At 37.7% G+C, this 25,701-nt stretch overlaps 1 protein-coding gene across 5 annotated transcripts in view; it reads right to left on the reverse strand.

Moving 5' to 3' along the window:
• The window catches only part of EPHA6 (EPH receptor A6), a 467,936-nt gene that overhangs the window by 411,418 nt on the left and 30,817 nt on the right, over positions 1-25,701 (reverse strand). For 4 of the 5 annotated variants that reach the window (XM_057415936.1, XM_057415931.1, XM_057415932.1 and 1 more), the window contains exon 2: positions 22,474-22,538. The exons of the other annotated variant lie outside the window; for it this stretch is intronic. In XM_057415936.1, coding sequence (XP_057271919.1) covers positions 22,474-22,538 — 65 coding nt within the window. The remainder of the gene's footprint in view (positions 1-22,473; positions 22,539-25,701) is intronic. 5 annotated transcript variants of the gene reach the window in all.

A 25,701-nucleotide genomic window follows, 5' to 3' on the forward strand; every position in this document is an offset into this window, starting at 1 on the left:
GAATTGGCTGCAGGGTCACACTCAGAGAGTTCCAGTCAACAGCTCAATGTCCAACTAGAGATCAATGATGAGTGACATTCCTCAGGGTTTAGTACTGGGACTGGCACTGTTTAACTTCTTTGTCAGCGACATGGACAGTGTTCTGGATCTCATGGATCAAGTTCTTCCTAAGCAAGTTTGCTGATGACACCAAGCTGTGCGGTGAGGTCAATATGACAAAGGGAAGGGCAGAGAATGGACTGAGATCAGCTCTGAGAAGAAGGACTTGGGGTGGTATTGATTGATGAAAAGCTCAACATGAGCCGTCAGTGTGCACTCACAGCCCAGAAAGCTAACCATATGCTGGGCTGCATCAAAAGCAGCATGGTCAGCAGGTCAAGGGAGGTGATTCTACCCCTCTACTCTGCTCTCTAGGACCCCTCCTGCAGTACTTGCATTCAGCTTTGGGAACCCAACACAAGAAACATGGGGACCTGCTGGAGCAAGTCCAGAGAATGCCCAGAAAGTGATCAGGGGCCTGGAGAGCCTCTACTAGGAAAACAGTTGGAGAGAGTTGGAGTTGTTCAGCCTGGAGAAGAGAAGGCTCCAGGGTAGACCTTATAGTGGCTTCCAGTACGTAAAGGGGGGCTACAAAAAATCTGAAGAGGACTTTTTACAAAGTGACATGACAAGGAGGAATGGCTTCAAGCTGAGAGGAGATTTAGATGAGATATTAGGAAAACAAATCGTTACTATGAGGGTGAGACTCTGAAACATGTTTCCCAGAGAAATTGTGGCCGCCCCATTCCTGGAAGTGTTCAAGGCCATGTTAGATGACGTTTTGAGCAACCTGCTCTAGTGGAGGGTGTCCCTGCCCATGACAGAGGTGCTGGAACTAGACGATCTTTAAAATCGCTTCCAACCCAAAAAATTCTGTGATTCTTAAAGCAGTTACTGTAATGAACATTTCCAGTCTAATTTTCATATAAAAGGTCTTCCTAAATAATAATCTGAGCACACCTTTTTATTCAAAACTTTCCAAGGGAGAATTTTAGCATTTGCTGACATATTCTTAACACAAATGCACAGTTGTAATAAAGAAGCCTTTAAGATTGCAAAAGTAGATACCATTGCATATTGTGGCTAAGCTAAAGAGACAAACATCTTTGTTTGAGACAAACACAGTACTTCCAAATTGTTGTTAGTTAGAAATGAACATATCTCTTTTCAATATGCACCTACACAGAGTAAGGCCAAGGCATTTATGTTTCAGGGGGGGTTGGTTAGCTTGGTACTGTTTTGGAAGCACAACTTTTTATTTTTTTAAAGGATTTACAATGCTTTGAAGACATTAACTGATAATGACTTTTACAAGTTGAAGATTTTGAGGCTATGCTTATGAATATGAGCATAATAAAGATAAAGGACTCCACTGATCAGAGTTGCGTGATACTCTAACACCACCCTACGACATACTGATGGCAGGATATTGGGATATATTCAACTGACATGCAAGTCTCAAACCACAAACATCTGATATAGTAAACATATATGAGCAATAAAAAAACCTAATTTAGACATAGACATGGTAGACTGGAGCAAATCCTCACTCCATGTTTGATAAGTGGGCTCATGACATCTCAAAAGCTAGCTAGGGTTGGGGATATTTTACATATGGTGGTGGAAGTTTAAAAATGTGGACCACAGATTTGAATTACAAGATACTCATTTTTCTAAAGAGGCAAAACTTCATTCTTGACTCAGAAAATTCAATCACAATACTCTTGTCTTAAATGAAGTACCTATTATTATATTATATTATCCTACATATGATTTGTCATTTTTGGTTTAAGTACATTAAACTAATTTCATCATAATTTCTTAGCTGTCCCATTTTCCAACTGACCAACTGTCAGTTACTATTTCCGGACACAATTACAAATTCAGCACAGAACGTGGCACAACGAATGCAGAGCAGATTGAACACTGAGGGGAATCTAACCGATGCAGCTAGCAGAAATGAAAATGTTGCAAGCCTGCTGACAGATTGGAAGGGAGCAGAAGGAAGCCAAATGAACTGACAAATGCAGCCAGAACACTTGTGAGACAGCAGGGTACAAAAAAGCTAGACTTACAACAATTGGAATATAATAGTGACTTCTAAAATGCAGCGTATCACAAGGCATATATTATCATAGAGAACAATCTACACATTTCTATAGTGTTACTGCTATCAACAAATCAGCAACTAATTAAAACCAAAATGCTCTCTGCACTTAACACAGTATCTTAATTAATTTAAACTGAAAGTGACAAAACTGATACTAGCCATGGTTACCAAAAACATTGTGTATTTTCTTCTGGAAAGCATACTGCACTAGCTATATACAAAGAAAGTCAGAGTAAAAATGTGGCATGTGTTGATCACTCCTTTATTCTTGACTAATTACAGGATTCACAAAGCAAAATTCCTTTAGTACTTCTATAGGGTTTGTTGAGGGGTTTTTCTCTTAGGTAGCTGAGCTCTAAACTTTTTGTCTCCTCAACAAGGTACAATACCAAATACACACTGTCACATAGCTTGAAAACCATTTGCACTGTGTTTATGATAGAAATGAATGCACAGCATTGCTACAAGGGACAAGAAGATCTTAAGAAAATAAAATCTTATATATGTCACTCGGCTATAAGGTCTTCAAAATTAGACCGAGATTCCTTTTTGTAAGATATGTCAATTTTTCAATTCACTTAAGAATCCTTTGCTTTTTATTTAATTTAAAGCTTTTATGGATATAGATATTCATTTTCAGCTGAAACTCTTTATTGAATTCCCTTGTCCTTAAACTGTTCGTCCTTCCAGTTGTGCTCTGAGCAACACTTGCACAACTGTTGTCCACTGCAAGAGATTTCTGACAAAATGTCCTTTGACTGTGCAGCCCTCATCCAAGGCAAATGGAAAGTTAGATCCATGGATGCACATTTTAAACCTTAGGTACACTAAAAGAGCCATACCTAAGTTAAAGATTTAGATATTTTTACATGCACAAAATCCCTGTTCCGTCACGCTTCCACCTCTGATGGAAAATGCAGTTAAGTCTCTTGCACAAATCTACATGCCCAGTGTGATCCCTGCTGAGAATATTTAGTCCAGAAACATAGGCCCAAACACTCCTATAATACTTTCTTTGCTTTTGTCTGTAGGGATTGTCCTGCCTCCACTCTCATTTCAGGTAGATCACAGAACCACAGAATGGTCAAGCCTGGAAAGGACCTCAAGATCATTCAGTTCCAACCCCACTGCCAAGGCACAGACGTCTCACACAGGATGATGTTGCTCAAGGCTCTGTCCAGCCTGGCCTTGAACACTGCCAGGGATGGAGCATTCACCAATTCTCTGTGCTTTGAACTGCACACAGTGCTGTAAAAGCAGGGTCTCACGAGAGCAGAGTAGAGGGCCAGGATCATTTCCTTCAACCTGCTGGTCACGCTCCTTTTGATGCAGCCCAGGATACGGTTGGTTTCTGGGCTGCAAGCGCACACTGAAGCAGGCTCATGTTCAATTTCTCACTGACCAACACCTCCAAGTCCTCCTCCGTGGGGCTGCTCTGAATCTCTTCTCTGCCCAACCTGTAGCTGTGCCTGGGATTGCTCCAACCCAGGTGTAGGACCTTGCATTTTGCACTGTTTAGCACTGGCCACCTCTCAAGCACATCAAGCTCCCTCTGGAACCCATCCCTTCCCTCCAGCATATCAACCAAACCACACAGCTTAGTGCCATCAGCAAACTTGCTGAGGGTGCACTCAATCCCACTGTCCACGTCACTGACAAAGGTGTTGAACAGGACTGGTCCTAACACTGATGCTTGAGGGACACCACTTCTTACCGGTCTCCACTTGGACATTGAGCCATTGATCGCAACTCCCTGTGTGTGGCCATCCGGGCAATTCTTTATCTAGCAGGTGGTTCATCCATCAAATTTATGTCTCTCCAGTTTAGAGACAAGGATGCATTTATTGCATGCCATTCCTGTTTGCCAGTGGTTCAGAGATTTTTGTTATTGCAGTATCGGTAGGGTTTCACGAATTTTTGAGGCAAATACTGTATATATCACACACATCTATGAATTTAACAGGTACAAAAGACACAGTTTATAAACTATACTGCATACATTTTTAGATCAAGGAGTTCCTCAAGCATGCCAGATGCCATCTGCATCTATACCAAGATACAGATAGGAAAATACTCCACTTTAAGATGGTGCCCAAGACATTCTCCCTGTTTCTTCTACATTCACCTGCAAATGCTAAAATTTAGTCCCCTGTTTTCTTTAATAAGTGAAAAAGAGCAAGCAAATCCATGAATAGTCAGAACTTTACATTTGCCTTTAATTTAAGGTCTCAAAATGTACCTTACTGTTTAAAAGGGTTTTTAAAAACCCACGGATTAAGGAAGTTGCTGTATCAAATATCACATTAGTCAGCATTAGCTCTGGCATTATTTTAGACAAACTAAGATTTTGAATGAAAGTATTATTCTTCTAATGTCATATTCCCAAGGGTAATGAAAGTAATTACAAATCATATCCCATAAGGCTATGAACTTTACAGGGAGGGCAGCGTTTCCCCGGCCATATGAACCACACTCTATAGAAGTTGTTGAATTCCACTTCCAAGGAAACCAGGTATGACACGATGCAGAACTTCCTTTGTGACACTGTCCCATGGTATTTATGTGTCCTGTGCTATGGAACGACAAGATTATGTATCACTCCTAAAATTTCAACAAACCAGCTTTGATGTATCAGTGCAAATGTAAACAGATCAAAATGAGCAATACACATTCAACTCCTGTAATGAAGTAAAATCTGAATAAGTCAAAACATAGAAAGGGAAAAAAAAAAAAATCAAAAAAAAAGGTTCTATTCAAAGTAACTAAAAAAATAAAATCAAGTCACCCACACAACTGCATAGGAACAAGTTCTCACTAATCTTTTGAAACATTTTTGGTATCTTTGATATCCTTGACCTTATTCTTAAATCACAACTTAGTAGATAATCCATTTTGTTTTCAGTACAATCACAGAAAACAGTGGCTTCAGCAAAGTATATTGCTTCTTAACAAGTAGTTTAACACTTACTGGGCCTTTCTTTGACAATATTTCAGTTCTCCTACGTAGCAATAACAACAGTTGTGTTTAAAATTACAACTCTAAGAAAGGAATTAGAAATGCCATTTCAAATGCAACCATTTCCTTTAGCTAAAATTCAGAAGCTTTTCAAAAGCATCCCCTGCCCAACTTTTAACACTTGCAAACAAAATCTTACTAATGTACCCTTGCAGAAGATTAAAAGAAGGCAAATTAAAAAATCATGATTAGCTAGTGTATACAATTAAGTATTTTGAACCTCAATGCATCCTGTGAATCAGCAGCACGTAGGCTAGAGTCACTAACAATTACAAAGTTTCACTGAAGTGTTCATAGAGAAGTAAAATGCTAGGGAAATTAGGACTACAGTTCATAGAAATAGTAAATCATTCTGATGCTGCTTTCAAAAACTGTCAAGTCTCCGTTAAACTTCTGTTGTGGAATTTTCCAAGAGTTGGTAGGAAGTGAACTATGATGACCACAGGAAGGTTGGGGTTTTTGCTTACTGGCAACCTATCATTAATATTTAATGAATTTCCTTTATAAAGAGAAGAAAAAGAGGGATATTGAAAAGGAAAAATTTCTTCTCAGTGGAACTCCTGAGGAAAACATTTTTCTGGGGCTTAAAGACAAAAAAGCTTCCTATGCTTTATTCCTCTGTATAATCTAATGCAGTTGACTATAACCATGTATTATAGTTACTCCTATAATCCTATTTTTAACATTTAGTTAAAAAACCCTTGCACTCATTACTCTTAGCAAATGTTCCTATGTCTAAATTTGTCTTCACTGAAGTTCTGTCTTATTTCTGAGTAACCCTAACTCTGCGGGCACAAAACGTGGTGTAAATTTTAAAAAGCCCTACTGTATAGAACAGCACTACAGAAAAAGCATTTAAAAACCTGCCTCGACTCTCCATAAAGATTCAAGCTTTACTCTTGCGCAAAATTTATCCCACTGTGATTCATTTGCTATCTCCAGTACCATATTATATTGTGTTCATATTAAAATACATGCAGGAAGTAACTTTATTCCAGTGGAGTAAAGAAATATAAAATTTAATAATCATTTACCATAAATTAGCTCATGCAGCCAGGTTGTAGATTCACAGTGACTCCCTTGGGGAAGGAATATTCAGATTAAAGCCACTGCGGTAACTCTTACCCTGTTACTCTGGCTCTTCCATAGCAGGCAAAGAAGGAAATCCTTCACCCTTAGTATATAAATCAAAATAATTTTGTAGAACAAAACATGCTCCCACAGGAAATTTCCTGCACTGACCCAAACGGGGCAGGGGAAGGAGGACTAAATTGTTTTCATCTTCATCACACGCTGACCCTATACTGTGGGTAAATCAGCTGGGCTTGACTTAAAGCCTAATTTCTTATAGCACTGCTACCACAAATACATTACAGAGAATTTCATTTTTTACTGAGGTGGTTTCCTGCATGTTTTCCTTAATAAACTACTACCTATTCCATAAAAGGCTCAAGACATGCAATGCTTGGCAGGTTAGCATTTCTGGAAGAACTTCTTCATTGCATTTCTTTCTCTTCAGAAATGGAAAAAAAATCCATGTAAAGTCAGCTTCCTTTCCAAATTGTTTTGTTGCAATTTACTTTTAGAGGCAAAGGAAAAACATCACAGCTGAAGAGCCTTAGAAATTTAAAGCTGAGTTAGGGCATTCAGCTAAAAGCCAACGTCTATTCTTTTCCAATTGCTTACATACCTATGTATTCTGACACAATATAAATATACAAGACCAGTTCTTCACAGAATTTGAACGCATTTTTAACTTTAAGCACACCAGAATAAATACTTACCTTTAAAACAGGCATATGCCACAGTGTTTTGGTAAGCCCATACATAAATTTTCAAGCAATTCCATTAGGCAAATAAGTAACGATTAAAAAGATATAAAAAAAGATTGTCAAAAAAAAGAAGCTCATTAGTTTCTGGATTTATAGACTAAAAACTGCTCATCCCCTAGACAGAGATTCAGATAAGAGCAAGTATTTATCATGGCTTTGTAGAGACACCCGTCTTCAAAGCCAGGGCACAGATCCCAGTTTATTTAATAGCACAGCGATAAATTCATTAGCTGTGCATGAAGTACCTTGGTTTGAATTTACATACAGACATCTCATTTGCTTCTAAGTGGTTTGAAAGATATTAATTTGTCCTAGCTGAACAATGCAATTTGATACAAAGGCCTCTGAGATTTTTCTACTGGAACTGGCATATTCAAAGAAGCAACAGTGTGCAGAAACACAAGGAGAGATTCTGAGAGCATTCAAGTGAAGGATTTTGCTGCCTAGCTAACAAACCCTGCCCTTCCAGAGTGCCTCTTGGCTTGGATTTGGTGTTGCATGGAACTGGCTATACTACATGTGGTTCTGGTGATCCATTCACTGGACTTAACCAAGAATTTCTGCAGGTTTGCTCCTAACGGCTGTGCAGACAGTCCTCTGAGTCCTTCAGCTACTGAGCTGAAGCTCATGGTCATGTTCATTGCCAGAAATCAATTGCAGAAGAACATGTACTACCACAGAAATACTAATGTTTGAGTTTCACTGAGGAAGAGAACAAAAACATATGGAATTTCACTACTTCTCATTAATTTCCCTAAATGGATAAAAAATTCAATATGAGCCTTCTAATTGCAGGGCAGAAAACGAAGTAGAATGCCTTTGGGCAGAAGGAACAGAGGAAAAGAAACTGAAACAACAGTAGAAGCAAGAAAAATTGTGATGCAACCACATGGCCAGTGAAAGCAATTGCCCTTAGTTATTTTGTCATGCAATGAAAAGGTAAAGCTAATCCCCTTAGCTTTCCTTCATGAACGTGGAATCCAAAACTAATCCTTTTATAGTAGCTATGCCCCACGAAATAGGGTGTTTAAATAAATCCCCTTAATCATCATGGCAAGAATCAGGGAGCTAAAGTCAATCCCTTTAGCTGGCCTACATGAAACAGGGAACCAAAGCAATCTCCTTTGCTATGCTAATGCTACTAATGAAGTCTACCACCCTTTTAAACTATTTTGATACAAAACTATTAGTAGCCTTCTTGTGACATGCATAAGACCCAACATGTATGCAGTGACATCTACGGCAGTAAGTTGAACATTACTGGCCAAATTTTAGGGCATAAATTATATGTCTAATGTTCGCCACTTCATGACTTACTAATCATAAGCATAATGAAAGAATATTTGCGTATCCATTAGCTGAGAGGCAAAACAAAACGTTTGAGCTCTTCCTTAAGAAAAATTAAGAAACTGGGAGTATTCCTTGCAGCATTGAAAGCTGATGAAAACTACCAACAGATATGCAGAGAAATCACTGAACAATTTATTTATTATTTAGCTTCTGTGTCTGCTAAGTTACACTTTGTTGCTGCTTCTTTTTTACTTACTCTCCAATATACCCATTTTTTAACACTAGTCAGTTCTAAAGAAACATTCATAGGCTTCTTAAAATAACTGCTGCTAGTTGAAATTAGGCATATTTGTTCTCATTCAGTGATAGCCTTGTTTGGGAGACTTTATTGGTTTGCATTTTTAAAGAGATCTGGTTGATAAAATCCTTGTCCAATATTACAATACCCAGAGACAGGTTCATCTCCACCTTATTTCAGCGTGTGCACTGGAAAACTTTTGCTTATTTCTAAAAAAACCCCACAGGAGCATCAAGCTTCCAGAAGCACAGAATGAAATCTGTACTATTTTGCTAAGTGAGACCATCCATTCCTGTTCATTTCAAGGTTATATGCTCATGTGGCAAAAAGAAACCCGAAAACCGAAAGTCAGTAAAACATCTGCATTCTTCAAATGCTGTTTTGCGTCTCAACAGCATTTGGGGTCTTTCAATTTATTTCTGCAAGTTACATATTATATTTTAAACTCTTAAGAAGGGATCCTTTTGATCAAATACAATGGAGGATTATCCTCTTCAATCTGAAATACAGTTATAAATTATTATGCATAAACACCTGGAGTTTCTGCTGGCTATTTTGTTATCCAAAGAATTATGATTATTAAAAATAATTCCATTTCTTTATTAGAAGTCAATAAACATATCTGCAAACTATCTATTTTCCACTTTTTGAAGCAGCTTATTCGGCTTATGTAAGGAGTATCCCTTTCTGCTATGACTGCTTACATAAACACATAATCCACGTAGCAAAGGCCTCTGTAATTGGTTGGACCCCTTTGCAGGGTATGCACACTGAATCACATGTGTAGTCTATCTTCTTAAATCTACAGTTTTCAATTCTTTAAATGTTGGACTAGCAATTGCTTTAAATGACAACTGTTCTTCAGAGAAGAGTTTTCAAGCTCAAGCATCATATTAGAGGTTTAGAGACAGACTGGCAGAGAGCAAAGCAGAAAAGAACTTCTTCAACACAGCCGTTTCAATCCAGGATTCTTTTCAGTCTCAAGCCTAATTTTAGTACTCCAACATTTATAAGAGGGCTTGGTCTCATCTCAGCCCTGAGCTCATGGAAGGCCTGTCTTAGAGACAGCAAGTGGGATCACTGCAACGCAGCAAGGAGAAAGTTAACAGGCAAGGAGTGTGCACAATCTACTTTACTACAGCTTCTTGACCATTTCTGAGTTAGGAAAAAGTCTACTTGAATTTTTAGTATTGACACATGGACAACAAAATGCATGTCACTGAGGAAGCAGATAAAACAGGTACCTTCTGACAGAATATAAAATACAGGCGAGGGAGCAAGAAAAAGCAGGAAGAAAACTCTGTCTCTGCCTACAAGGATGAAGACTGAACGTATCAGCCCCTTGAAGACTGCAACTAAAATGAAGATCGCAGATAAAGCGATAGTGAGAGTCCTTCTTGTCCCACGATTCCTCAAAAAGTCATAGTCGGAAGGTCCATCTCAGCACCACGAGGGAAAAACTCTGGGAAAGACAGTAGTATTTCATTGTGCCCAAACCATTCCTAATTGCTATATTAAGATCCAGCCAGCAAGAATTCCAGCAGAGCAGAAAAACTATGAGCATACAGTCTTTCCATCCTTACAACTGTTAAAACTCTTGGTACCCATGTACCAACATAACTTAAAGCCCCATCAGAAAACAAGTGATTCACTGCAATTTTCACAGGGGAACTATGTGTGTGCTTAGTATTTAAAAGTAGCCTAGAGACTGCTTCAAGCTTGCAGATTTCTTTATAAATTGCTTAGTTTTCTTTAACTTCAACAATTCGTTCAATGTATTTAAACATCTGCGAAAGGTTCAAATGTAAATATTTTGGGGGTTCTTTTGGTTTTGCTTGTTTGGGGTTTCTTATCTTCCTTTTCTGTTAACTCCAAGTAAAGGCTTCCAATTTCAGGTCAGGCTATTGTAAATCCTTACGAATATTTTTTTCATTTTCATTAGACAGAGAAGATCCACTTTTGGAAAATAAATTATTCCTGTCACTAGAAATGACTAAAAGTCTTGGCATTTTGCCTAGTCCCCCTCAATTACTGAACACAGCATATGACTAAAAAGCAGTAACTGGTCATGAAACAGAGGAGCATTTTTTGCTGCTGCCACTTTTACCTTTCTCTCCTGGGAAAAAATATTTCTGTGGCTTTTGAACAATCCAGAGAGATTGCTTTTCAGAATACCTAGGTATTTATCAACTACTCAAGCATTTATGGGGCCATTTCCTAAGCACATAGGAATTCCAAGGGGGATTTCCCAGGAGTTCAGTATAGCAGCTCTTAAGTCTCTGAAAATACAATGGTTCAGATAAAGAGATGTTCACTGTGCAACTGTTATTTCCATAAATATTGCTTTTCTTCCACTATCTTTTCAACCTTTCTTTTCCACAATTTAGTGATGAAGGCAACACTCAACTTGGCATTCTTTCCTTTGACATTCCATGTATGAGCACAGTGAACACTGAATTATGTCAGAACAATATTGTATATAATTGGGAATGGATACGAGTGAATCTTTTGAATTTTGGAGTATTGACATGCTGGCGGAAACCATAAAAATTCTTTAATTCAACTCCTCTGAAAACACACCCCATGCAACTTAAATGAATCATTGCTTCTCCCTCAACCCTGTATGTTTTCCTTCTAAAAATACAATTTACAGAAAAGAAAAATAAAAGGCAAAAATGCGTTAATTTTCACTAAATTATACTTTCCTTCTTCTTCTTACTGCATTTTTTGGTAAGCCAAGATATTGTGAACTTCTGAATGCAAGATACGGATGTGCAAACTACAAAGACTTAAAAAAGCATTTTTCCCACGCTGAGTACGCAGATGTGCAACCCATATATGGTACTCATCTATTGTAACTTCCAACCAATGTATTTTGAAAAAGCAATACAGGATTTAGCATTAACTTTGTGGGACTGCACAACTGAAAAAGTTAAGCACTTACTGTGCTCCACTACCTATCATATTTCTCATACCCAGAATGAGAAACATGAAAGATTATAAATACTGCAACTGTCACCCTTTGCCCTCTTTTGCTATATAATATACATTGAAAAATAATAAACTTTCTTTGTGCATTATAACATACAAGATACACAAAATACATTAAAATCAGCATAGTAAGAAAATAAAGCAAATAACTTGGCAGTTTCCAGGCACTGAATTCATGAACTGCATCTAACCTAAGTGCAAACAAACTTTTTTAAGGGAAAAAAAGGTTGTCATTTTAAATAGCCCTTCTCTGCATCAAGGATTACAAGACTGCCTGCTTCGTTTTCCTTTTCTTTATCATGTTCCTCATGCTACTCAAAAATGATTTAAAAAACCTGAAAAAACAGATTCCTTAATGGCCATGAAAGCATACAGACAGGCAAGAAAACAAAGAGTACCTGGTGTGAGGTGTGAGTTGGAGAAGTTAGATCTTGGGCAAGAAAGAGGCAAACTCATTAAGTGTCATATCGTTTCTCTATTAAATTGATAGATTTGAATTTCAGGTATGGATTCAGCATGGATTTTACCCCCCTTGGTATGTTTTATGTTAAATATGTGGATAATTACATGGAATGAAATGGAGATGGCAAACTCTTAGCTTGACATCCTAGTAAAAGGTCATCCTACTAGAAAACCAATAAGAAAAACGCTTCAGCTTCGCAGATGGCCCATAGTTCCAGTTATGTACAGAAAATTTTGCCTTTCCTAGGAATGTATTTATATCCAGTATTATTTAAATTGAACAGGAAGAGAAAAATAATGCAAAAAGTATACACGACATTACTACCATAAAGTTCACACTTGCCACGCAGTACACTAAAAATACAATCAATTGGTTTTGGTTGAGCAGTTTAGAGATCACTTCTATTGCTTTACTATTACAGATTACTATTTAAGTGTATAGCTGTTCTACAGTGAACCATTCAAATACGTTTATAATTCTCCTTCATTACATATACTTTCCTACAAGTGGTTTCTTGGGGTTTTTGTTGTTTGGTTTGTTGTGGGTTTATTATTTGTTTAATTTACAGCAAATTCCACCTCATTGTTTAGGCTACTAAGGCTTTAGGTCTGTCACTGCATAATGGGCAAGTACAAATGGGCCCTAATGTGTTTGCAATAACCAAGTAAGAACACAACAGTGTATATGGCAATAACTATTCCCCGTGGAACCTGCAATTAGATGTTTCACATAAAACCAAATGAAAAATAAGCAGGATGCTGCCCAAATGTATGTACAAAAAATAAAGGAGGAGGAAGGAGGGAGACAATATCTCCTCTTCATGGTGCCTTTCGTGAATTCAACCACTTTAGATGGAGCATGTTCTGGTAACCCTGCATCCATCCAGTAGATATTCAAATTCCCAGCACAGTCACAGTTAGTTCTTTGGTCAAAGGTTTCAAGTTACATATGCAGGCAAATTAAGATTTGTGCCATATTAACAGGAAACACAGGCATAAACAAAAAAATCAGGCAGTCATCAAAAGACACACTGACACTCCCAGGGCATAGACTTTTCAAGCAACCCTTTAAGGTTTTAATAGGTGCTCCTAAAGGAAACACGGAAACTTGACTGCCACAAGTTAGTCATTTCATAATAGGAACAGCAACTCCTTGACAAACGCCTTCCTAGACATTTAACTAGATCTTGGATACATCTAATTGTTTAATCCCTGCAGATGGAAATTAATCTAAAAACAAACCAAACCAAACCCACCCCCCAGAAAAAAAAAGCTCCTCAATTTACCTTTTCCTTCATACAACATCTTGACCACCAAAAAGGATACTAAATATCGTATTGCAGAGCATGGGGTCTGATTATGTCCAAACTGCAGCTCAAATACGTGACTTCAAATATATTTCCCAATGCCATCACTTTAAATACCCTGTATTGTGTGAAAATCTGATTAGCTTCCTTCTTTTTCCTTCATCCTTGTTAAATGTTCTGACAGCTAAATCCCTACCTTCTATTAAACTTGTTATTAAAACCACAACCTCTGTGACACCTCTGAAATCCTGCTGGTGAGCTTTCATAAATGTAACTAGATATTTTTATTGCCATTGAACTGCTGGAATAGAGGGGAGAATTTAGACTTTAGGATGCATCTTTTATCAAAAATGTCCTCAGTTCTTAGTTAAAGCTTTACTTCTTGCTACTTCTGCAACATCTATCCATAGCTCAGTCCTCTGTTCCACAGACTATTCAGAGTATGCCCAAGTGACTCAGAAGACCAAACAGTACCCATTGTATGAGAAACATTGCATGGCTTGGAGAACTAGGGAAGTGATTGGTTCTCCGTATTTGGCACTGGTGACAGTGCATCTCAAATCCTGCATTCAGTTCTGGGCCACTCACTACAAGACAGACACTGAGGTGCTGGAATGTATCCAAAGAACAGCAATGAAGTTGGTGAAGGGTCTACAGAACAAGTTTTACATTGAGCAGCTGAGGGAAGTGGGGTTGTTTAGCCTGGAGAAAAGGAGGCTCAGGAGAGACCTTATCACTCTTCACAACTCCCTAAAAGGAGGTTGTAGTGAAGTGAGGGTCTGTCTCTTCTCCCAGGTAACACGCTATAGGACAAGAGGAAATGGCCTCATGTTGTGGCAGGAGAAACCTAGATTAGGTATTAAGAAAAAAATCTTCACTGAAAGGGCGATCAAGCATTGGAAGAAGCTGCCCAGGGAAGTGGCTGAGTCACCATCCCTGGAGGTACTGATGACATGGCTTAGTGGACTTGACAATGCTAGGTTTACAGTTGGACTCAAGGATTTTAAAGGTCTTTCCAAACCAAAGGATTCTACAATTTGCTTGGAATACAAGTAGTACACCTTCAGATAGAAGTGGTTTTTTGGTATTGGCATTTTTTCCTATTGACATTCACACAAATAATTTTAGTTATGTTTACCAGGTTAGGGATAGGGTCAATTTTCTTCATAGTTGTCCATATGTTGCTGTGGTTTAGACTGGTGACCAAAATAGTACTGCTAACACACCAGTGGTTTAGCTGTTGCTGAAGAGTGCTTGCACAGCATCAAGGCCTTCTCAGTTTCTCAATATGCCCTCTCAAAGAGCAGGTGAGAAGTAGGCAAGAAGTGGGGAGAGAATGCTGATGAAAGGGCTATTCCATCCCATATAATGTAAAGTTCTGCATTCAAGCTGTGGGTAGGGAGCAGTTTTCTCTTAAGTAGCCACTGCCTGAAGACTGGATAGGCATCAGCCTGCTTATGTGAGGTGCTGCCTTTGCATCACGCTTTTTAACCCCAGTTATTAAACTATCTTTATCTTGACCCACAAGTTTTTGTCCTTCTGATTTTCTCCCCCATTCCTGCTGGGTTGGAGTAAGCAAGTGACTGGGCAGGGGCTTAGCTATTGGCTAGGGTTAATCCAGCAAAATAAACCATATTAAGAAGCAGAGGATGACTCTGAACTACAATGCCTTGGTCACTACATCACAATTCTCCAACCACAGAGCAGACCGGGAACCAATAAATAAAATCAAACTTCTTAATTCAGCTTTTAAATGCCCTAGAGTATCTTATTAACCCCAAAAAAACCCTTTACCTTATAAAGATGGTTTAGTGACAATAACATGCTGTGGTCTTTTTCAGCCTTTATATTGGGTGCCACATGATGGATGACTACGAGTAGATTACAACAATCAAGCACAGATTACAGATCACATATAGCCATACAGCATCTAAAGTATCTTATTTTTGCTACAAAATTAAACATTCAGAAGTTTTTCTTCTAATGAGACTTTTCAAAGGTAAGTTATTTGGTATATAACATAAAATGATATAAATATTTTGGTCAGGAATGCTCACTGAAGTATCTAGGAATGGAAATACTGCTTTTAACCAACTGACAGATTACTATACAGTGTAAAACTACAGTTTTGGAAGATAATTACAAGTCACAGTGAGAACCAACTGAACCAAATGAACATTGGAAGTACTGGTGATGAGCTCCCAGTATCATTACTGCACTGAAAAAGCCTAGTAATGGTTAAACAGGAGAGCAGTATAGTGGCAGGATGATTTGTTGGTACTGCAGCAAATAATGAAATTGACTGTAAATACTACATAGTTAGAATCATAGAATCATACAACAGTTAGGGTTGGAAAGGACCTTAAGATCATCAAGTTCCAATACCACTGCCATGGGCAAGGACACCTCACATTAAACCATGTTTTGGAGCAGATTCTCCTGGAAGGCTTGATAAAGCACATGAAAAACAACAAGGTGCTTGGTGACAGCCAGCATGCCTTCACTAAGGGGAAATCCTGCCTGACCAATTTGATGACCTTCTATGATGGGGCTACAGAACTGATGGACAGGGGTAGAGCAGCTGATGTCATCTACCTGGACTACAGCTGATCATCCTCATGGCTGCCTCTGGACTTGCTCCAACAGTTCCATGTCCCTTCTATGCTGAGGACACCAGAACTGCACACAATACTCCAAGTGAGGCCTCACAAGTTGTTCCTCGATTTAAATATGGTACGAGGCGGAGAAGGTAGAATCAGACGGTAGGAATCCTTTTTTAAACAGTGCTCTAATTAATTAATGGAACTATTAACCAAGAGAATTATGGTTCCTCCATGTCTCTTAAAAATATATACTTCAGTGAAACACTTGTTTCTGTGTAAACGCAATGGTTAGGCTTTAAATCGTACAGCCTCTGACAAAACAGCAGTGTGATGAATTAATCCTGCTGGTCATAAATAATTTAAATATCTACTGAGTTCTAATAGTTACAGTATTAAAGGTGAAGATTGGAAGTGATGATGATCTTGTAATTCACACTGCTACATGAGATGTTCAAATTACCATCGTCCTTAAAAATCAGTATTCAAGCGGCCAGGTAGGCTTGCAAATTGTGTGTTTACATATACACATAACTTAAGCCATTTCTATTTCGTAGCAAATCCAAACAACTGGGAACTGCAGTGAGGAGCATTTGCATTTCTGCACTAGGCATCTGTTGTCACTTTTTGTAAAATGGAGTTCTTGGCTTTTAGATAACTGGATAATATGAAATGCAGAACTAAACTGTGGACACCGAGCATCACCACATATACCACTCACTCCCTACTTTTTTTCTTATGATGCCATACTGCTACCTGAGCATGTTTAATGCACTAATCTTGCTTTCTGGTTTTGCATTCATGTTTTTCACTGTGCACATCTTAGTCTTGTATCTCAGATGCTTGTTTTACTTGCTTATCTTCCCATTTTTCACCACTGTCACATTACTTTCCCTGTTTTCTCTTAACCATTTCCCCACTTTATACTACTCCTACTTACTGTGTTGTTTACTGACAGTTTTACTAAAGGAAGGGGTCTAAGTTTCTCTCTTTTTCTTTAGAAGTGTTTTGTTTCCATGTGACTTCAAAGGAAATCAGGAGAATTCTGAAAAAAATAATCAATCCACTTCAGAAAATGCAGAAATAAAAATCTTACGTATTGTGTAAGAATGTCCTCAGGCATATTCCCAGGTCAAATCACCTTCAGAGTATTAGTTTAAAAGTGAAGGAGAAGATGGATGTAGCTACACTGGAAGAAATGATTACACATTAGCACTGGATAACCTCAGCATCACCTCTGATGACAACATGAAAAAAGATTAGTGGGTACTGATGAAAACCAGTGTTAAGCCATTCAAAAATGTTACTATAAGCTATAAAAATATCTTCTAATTAGCTAAGAAGAAGTTAAGTCAATTGTTGACTGATGCATTAGTGTAAAAGATTATTCTAACAGAGGGTAAATGTCTGGTAGGCAAAATAAATAAATAAATAATGAATCAGTGCTTTGACAAGTCCAGTCTCAACAAATTCATTACTGAAAAACAAAAACCTCACTAAAACTGTAAACTACTGAGAGTTATTTAAAAGCTTAAAAGATCCCCCAAAGAAAGAAGATAGTCAAAACAGAACTGCTTCTGTGGATAAATCAATAGGAAATTTACCAATTGACAAGAAAGCTGTTCAAATAACTGTGGGAAATGGGATTAAAATAGTTTCATCACTCACACAGCCATCAAATAATTTAGAGGGCTTCTAGTAGGCTCTTCACTGCTGAGGCTATACATTGTGCCTACTGTGACAAGGTAAATTCTACAAGCCCCTTCCATGTGTAAATAATTTCTCACAGCTTTGTTTTATGAGTCACCTTATCATTTTTTACACTGATTTTAAAATTATTTTGGAGTTGATGAAGTGGTCATTAATTTACATTAATGGTAGAAGCACGTATTTGCATTATTAGTTTTCTTCTTTAATTAAGAAGACTTTACTCCAAATTAACAGCTGCCAGGTAGATTTGGCTCATGTGAAGTACGTCAGTCTTTGAGTTTAGTCGGATACTTATGGTAGAAGTTTTCCAGGAACAGACATGCCCTTATGACAATAGCCTCCAAACCAGAGCCCGTGAGCAAACTTCACTCACAAAATTGTGTTACATTGTTTAATGTAATGGGAAATAACTATTTCAAGAAGTTACACCAAAGATAGAAGAAAAAAAAACCAACACCTGGAGCTGCCCAAGGTACATTATTTTGTTTGCATTACTGCTAGTGCACCAGTACATTTCAGTTATGCTTTTCGGTTTTTTCCTTTCCTCCCTTATGTTCAAAACCTTATAAATCACTTAAATCATACTTAATCCCCTGGAAAAACTGCCCTTCTAACAGGCACAGCACCACCTGCTGTAGCGAGAAAACCTAGCAAAAATAATCCTGTCCCCAGGGTCAGCAAACTGCCTTCAGCTGGACCCCTGGATGATGGTTCACATGAACTCAAGTAGCCTGCCCACTAGGACACGTTTACACTCTCTTTTCAAACCTATGAAGGGTTTCCTTCCCAATCCAAACCAACCTGTTCGACATTTTCAAGGTTATGGAGTGACAGTTTGTTGAGTAAAGATCTATTTTTATCTCTTAGCACATGCCTTTTCATAAATCAATCGGTCATTTTGAACTATAGCCCAAAGAACACAGGAAGTATCAGATGTGTCCATTATTAAGGCAGAAATTTTAGACAGCCTATCACTGAGAAGATAAATTAGAATTCAGTCAACAAAAGCTGATCCTACTGACCTCAAAGATATTAATGTTTTATGCTGCATTTCATAGCTCTAAGCACTTAATTTATTACCTGTTCAAAATACAAGGAAAAAAAAATCTGACAAGAAAATAAAGGAAACACATTTGCAAGAAAAACTGTTGTATTCTCATGCTTCAGGAAGGTTGCACAAATAACTGGGGAGAAAATGAAAAACTAAAATCACATTGTATTACAAAGGAATGGATAACACAGTTGTGCATAACTCAACTTTTCAGCTATATGACGGCATTGCATACAAATGCCACATAGGAAACTACTGTGCTGTATCTTTACTTGCTTGTAGCTACCTCTAGAGGTTACCAAAACTGCTGAAAGCTTGCAAACATTATTTTCTGAAACTACCATAAATAAGTCTGGGAGGTGAAGGTTCTGCCAATTCCAAAAGAGTAAATACATCCTAATTTTTTCTCCTACTTTACCCTAGCCTGTTAGTTTGAAATCTCTGAGGGATACTCAATACTAACCAAATTCCAAGTACTATTTTTCCAGTTGCTATTTGATTTAATGGAAACATTCTTCATGACTGAGGATGCCAGTAAATTAATGACTTCTGTTAATGTCACAGTCTCATGAAAGCCTATCATCCCGTCCTCCTGACCTCAGAGATGTTCGTTAGAGCACTATTTACGTCAATGACACTTTTCTTATACATCTAAACACCAACACATACACTTAGTTAAAAAAGAAGAAGAGGAGAAAGGTTTCATTAAAGTTATTGGAGTTATTGGTTGATTCTAAGATTTATGCACTAACAAAAATCTCTACCAATCAAATACACAAACAAACCAAAACCTGTCACTCTCCTCCAACAAAAGGGAAAAGGCTGATGGACCGACCCATCACAGGACAAAAGAGGTTCTTACTTCTGCAGTGATAATCTCAATCACACAAATAATTATGCCGTATTCCGAGTTACATCGGAACAGATAAGTAACTTGGATTAGACAGGACTGTGGACATACAATAACATCCCTGATGTCTGTGCGAGATTTAGAAAGACAATTTTACTGTTCTTTACTAGATCAGTAAGTATTATAGAAGTTATCAGATGATCCCAAAAGCACTGTTCAAGAATCAAATAATAATTAGCACGAATATTGACCTTTTGCTGCAGAGACTACATACAAAAGTGACATGAAGAAGCACAGAAATGTCATATTCTGTGAATTACATGAGCACTTGTACGCTCAGGTTTTTTGTTACCTTTGTGTAAGGTACAGAATCCCAGAATAAACCTGGGAAAGAACTAAACTGTATCAAAACAGTTTAGAAATATATTCTACTTTTAACTTTAGCATATTCAATATTTTATAAGCCACAGTAATGGGACTTTTCATGTTTTAATAGCTTTATGCAATTCTTCACTATGTTCAAATATCTAAAGCAACGTGTACATTTGATATATTTTAATGCAGTTTGTCAGAACAACACTAACTCTGAAAAATTAGCAATTACTGATTTTAATCAAAAGTTCTGCATAGCTCTCAGTGAGAGAAATAACTCTCATTTCATGTAAGTCATTTGTCTCCACTATTTATTTGGGGTTTTCTGTTTGTTCATTCTTTCTGCACCATTTCAGAGGAGCAGCACTGCCACTAGGTCCTACTGCTCACAGCAGCCTTTTGACCTAAGGCATTTTCCTTCGTTCCACTGTGAGAAATGGAGGACCTTGTTTGTCTGCATATCCTGTCATCTCCTGCTGTGTGTCACCAATATCTTACGGTCTCTTTCTTAAATGGATCATGCTTCTCCAAATCATGGATTCTCAGCTGCACAACTTCCCCAACAGTTTGTTCAGAAACTCACTTGTTTTAGTGTGCATGAATCTGTATGCCATTTACAGCTTAGGCTAATTCATCAGCAGTTTACACATATTTTCTCCCTGAGTAAAAAGTACACATGCACTTCTCTTAACTATTCACCCAGCTCGTCTCACAGTTTTCACTCTAGGCTCTTCTGCCTTTTAAATTCCCAGGAAGCCTTATTCTATTTTCCTCAAGCTACAAACCACATTTCTCCCACTTCCTGACTCCAGCTATTTTTATAACAACTAAATTGTACCTACTTGGGAAAATCCCCAGTAATTGAATCCCAAGTACTGACTCAAACGTAAACCTGTATTCTGGTAAGCACAGCCAATTCTTAAAACACAGCAAAGGTCCTAAGATACTTGAAAACCTCTGTGTATTGCAAAACTCATGTTAATTTTCCATACGACCAACCAAAATAGGTATGTTGTAATAGTTACATCTTAAATCAACTTTGATTTTGTGCTCGTTTCTTTGTGACTGTTTTGATTGGAATAACTAAAGCTTTTAAGAAACCATCGAATAAATGAAATTACATCTTGTATGCTTTCCAAATGCCTGTTCAATTCAGTGGAGCTCATCACAAAGCTAGAGCAAAAAATTCCTCACATATACCATTTCTCATCATGGTATATGACAGTATTCGCTTTATCTAGAATTTTGGAAGGAAATAAGACTTCAGAATTATAACTCAGACTGCATGAGCCTGCATACCAAATATAAAACATAGGAGTACCCGTGACACACTGAGATTTCATCTAGGAACATAAAGAACTGGAAAACTCTGAAAAAGAGTAATCCATAAAGTTGAAAATAGGCTGAGATTATGAAATGCCACATTGCTTGAAATCCCTGAGGGCAAAAACACAGACGACATTTTATGGAAATGGATTATTAAGGCTCTGAGGATAGACAGTTCCTACTTCCTTCTGGAACAGATCACAAGAAATAAAATAACTAAAAATACAGAGGATTTTTCACTCAGAAAAACAGTATTTTCTGAGCTCATTTCAGAGAACCAAATAATTGTATGCCTGATACACAGGAATTTAGAGACAATGCCAGCTAATATAAACAGAAGTGATAATCACAGTCACATCAGAACATAGAAGCCGACACAATAGGTGTTAAATGCTCCAGCATATTGTATCTCACTTATAAAGTGAAGCTACAGATGCCTCTGAAATTCTGTTAGGTGCATTACCTGGGTGGAAAGAGAAGATGGGTTTTGTCAGTGTAGCCACTGGCAAAGCACTGATGGCTGAAATTCAGAGAGTGAAAATGCTCCTCTTCTCCACCTGTGCCTCACCTGCCAAGCCATCTCCAAGTACAGCAGACACCACTAACACTCTGGGGCCCTGTACACAATGTCAAGTAAGTGCCTCCTGGCAACCTTTAGTTACAGTACAGTGAACCCATGTAAGACACTAAACTAGAAGAGCGAACTTCAAACTAGAACGGTCAGTGCAGGAAATAAAAGCCCCACAAAACTATTCTATAAATATTTAAACTGATTTAATAATATTAACAAATTCACAATGTTCTTCTGATTTAGCCAACCTGACACCATTTTATCAGATGCTAAAGTCTGTTCTAATACTCACTTGAATTATTACAGTTTTATTTCAAGTTACAATATCAAAAATTATTTCTCCTTTTATTTCACAAAAAAATGTAGTCCTAGCATTCCTTTAGCATAGAAATTTTTAACATGGAACTTTATGATGTGTAACAGATTTAAAGACATATTCTTAACACTCAGAAAAGCAAGAAAAGGGCATAACAATGTGTACTCACATTATTTTCGCATCTGTTATTCCTACTTACAGCACAGGCTGCTCCAGTCACGAGAACTAAAATCATTCTGATTGCAAGAACATCCACCCAGGTATAATAGCCATTCACTTCCAGAGCGTCAGAATGCCAAAATCCAGACAATAAAACCAAAATGGTGACTTACCCCATTTAAAGGAAATGTTTTCCATCCTAGTTCTCCAAAGACAGCTGTAGTGTCAAGTAACACAACTGAAAATGGAAAAAGAAATGGTATGTTTGTGGTATTGGCTAGTTAGACATATGCAACATCAAGTATTAAACAGGTTATGAACTGAATTAGCCACATTAGCCAAGTATGTCTGCTTAAAGCTATTAAAGCAAATAAAATGTCAAGAGTATAAATAAAACCAGAATCCAAACATTGAGGTTTTCATGGCATACATTTCATTATCAAATATCTCAGAAGATGTAAGTCCTAAAACCCCCTAAATCGTTTGCAAGAAATCGCTGCAAAAATCACAGTACATTAATGATGCTTAATCATTAAAAGGTGCCTGAACAGGTATGCCCATTTCTGCAACTGCTTGCCCAGAAATCTAGATTTACACATGGACTTGAACATTACAGCATATAAATTAAAGAAAAACAGTTTCAAAAGTAAGATGTTTTAAAAGAAACCATAAACTTATCAGAAATAAAGTTATACAAGATACAAATTGTATAATTCAGAAAGAAAACAGAAAGACTAAGAACTTTAGAGTTGGTATTTTAGCTGGAATATCACAATGCTGAAAGCAGCTACGTATATTTTGCATCACTTCTGTCACATTAATTCTGTTTTTTTAATACAAGTTAAAAAGGATGTGCATTATTGTGCTTGTATACTACAAAGTATTTCTGCACTTAGTATGCTAAATTACATTAGCTTCATTTTTCACTTTCACTAACATTGCAAAAATTGCAGCTCATAGTGCTAAGAAAGCTAACTGCAAAGTAAGTATTTAATACATGAGACATTGTACCTACGTGTACTACTGCCCTCTAATGGAATTGTTTCATCTGACCCTCTAAGAACTGTAAATTTAGGTTTTAAACATAAAATTAAGTATTGTATAGGGCAATTTATTTTAACTATCAAGTGGGTATGTTTTGAACGCTGAGCTCCTCCTTACAGCCCACAAATTCTAGTTCTTCCTTGGATGGTTAAATGATGGAGAAAAATGAACCTATTAGTTTGGAACATGACACTACTACCCATGTGTTTGAGAGGGGGGTTATGCTGTTGTGCACTATCTTCCACCTCTTACCTGTCTAAACCATCAGTGTACAGTTATCTATCATGTGTTCCTGTAAAGCAGTACAGCAGCAATAGCAGAAGCCAGGTCATGGGTTTTTGCCTTGTGGAAAAGGCACCTTGGCATGGGAACCATATGAGCTTGCCAGCTTATTAGAGGAAACCAGACCTAGCATCTTCCTTTGTCTTTCGTATTAGTGACAACTGGAGTTCCTCTATATTTAACTGTATGTTGACTTTTAACCTGAAACTGAAACAGTCTTATCAGCAAATTCACAGTCAGGTAACAAGCTCAACATTCACCAAATAAAAGTTTAATGATTTATTTGAAGAAAGTAATGACATTTTAAAAAGGATATTGAATAAAGGGCAGCATTCTGCTCTCCGCTTCGTCACCCCTGCACCAGTTTATGAAGCTTTGTGAATCACGAAGATAAACTTTTTTTTTACAAGCTCTGTTTTACTTTAAGAAATAAAAAAAAAAGAAATCACTATTTCCACTGAGACCATTGCTGCCTTCTGCTTACTTAAAAAGCTGAGATTTACAGCTTCTACAGTGTTTTTTACTTGCACCAGGCTACCATACACTTGTTGAAGAGTCAAAAGAGCATCTTCCTATTTGGCCCGTGATGCAGAAGTTACCTGGGTAAACCTTCAAGTTACAATGTACCAGGGACCTGTCACCTCCAAAAGAATGAAGCTGCTGGGTTCAGCTATCCCCTTCTCATAGAGAAGGCCAAATGCTCAGCTCGTTTCTGAGAATATTTCAGTTCCTCTTAGGAGTTTGATTTATTCTCTCCATCTCTCCTCCCCACCTCTCTCTAGCCAGCAGACTCCTTGTAAATATACTCGGTTTTCAGCTAAGGTTATACCTTGCTACTTATGCAGTGCTATTCTGATACTTGAATTCCTTAAAACTTTTCTGGCAGCAGGGCCATGATTTAATAAACATTGTCCAGGTAGTCAAAAACAATACTTCCACGGAACGGGCCCCAGAATACAGCAAGGAAAAATAACTCACTTCTTCAGCGGAGCTTGAATTAATTAATTCCTTGCCCAAATTAATCAAGTACTACTTCAAAGCTCAAAGCTATACATTAAAAATTAAGAGCTAGAGTAAATCCATCACTGAAAGCATGCTAAGTTTAAATTTAGTTGAACCACAACCATAAAATCATAGGATGGATTGGGCTGGAAGGGACCGTAAAGATCGTCCAGTTCCAGCTCCCCTGCCATGGGGGGATATACATTTACCAAATTACTTGGTTTTCTTAAAATACGATTTTTGATGCATTTTACGTACCAAGCCTCTGGTATGCTTACATATGCTTGCTTATAGCCACAAAATCTGTTAGAACTTCAAACCTGAGAATTCAACCCACCACACTATTAATCAGAATTAGGATGCTATCACCTGCATAGAATGCTACCACCTTCAGACTCAGAAATGAAAATCATAAAAGTTAACACTGTTTTTCCAACAGTACTTGCATTAAAAGACATGAAATTATTATCAATCAAAAATATGCAAATACTGGCAGATCAAGTAAACATTATAGCACAGAAATACAAACCCCAGTAAAGTGGTAAAGTCATCAGGGCTGGCTATACAAATGAGGACACGAATAAAGTAATAAGATCTGCATACACTTCAGTGATTCGGAAATATCTACATGATAGACTTCAGCGTGGGACAGAGATACCCAAGCTATCTTTAAATGAGGTAATTAAGAAGCAGTCTATCCCCAGCAGCACAGACCTGATGGCAGACAAATTCACACTGCCAAGAAGCTTCCAACTCACAGCTCCTTGGCAAAAACATTTTTCTGACAAAGAAACCCAGACTAAGAAGAATGCCCACATGGATACATCTGAAACTACAAACAGGAGTGAATGCTTCTCTGAGTGCAAACCAGTAGAAGTTTCAAGAGAACTGGCAATTCATAGAATCACAGAATAGATAGGAAAGGACCTTAAGATCATCTAGTTCCAACACCCCTGCTATGAGCAGGGATACCTCACCCTAGACTATGTCACCCAAGGCTCTGCCCGGCCTGGCCTTGAACACTGCCAGGGATGGAGTGTTTTGCCATTGCAAAGAGGCTAAAAACAGATAAT

Source organism: Pezoporus wallicus, unplaced genomic scaffold, assembly GCF_028554395.1.
Source record: "Pezoporus wallicus isolate ANWC-B61680 ecotype Strahan unplaced genomic scaffold, APGP_CSIRO_Pwel_v1 contig_6814, whole genome shotgun sequence".
Classification (NCBI taxonomy): Eukaryota; Metazoa; Chordata; class Aves; order Psittaciformes; family Psittacidae; genus Pezoporus; species Pezoporus wallicus.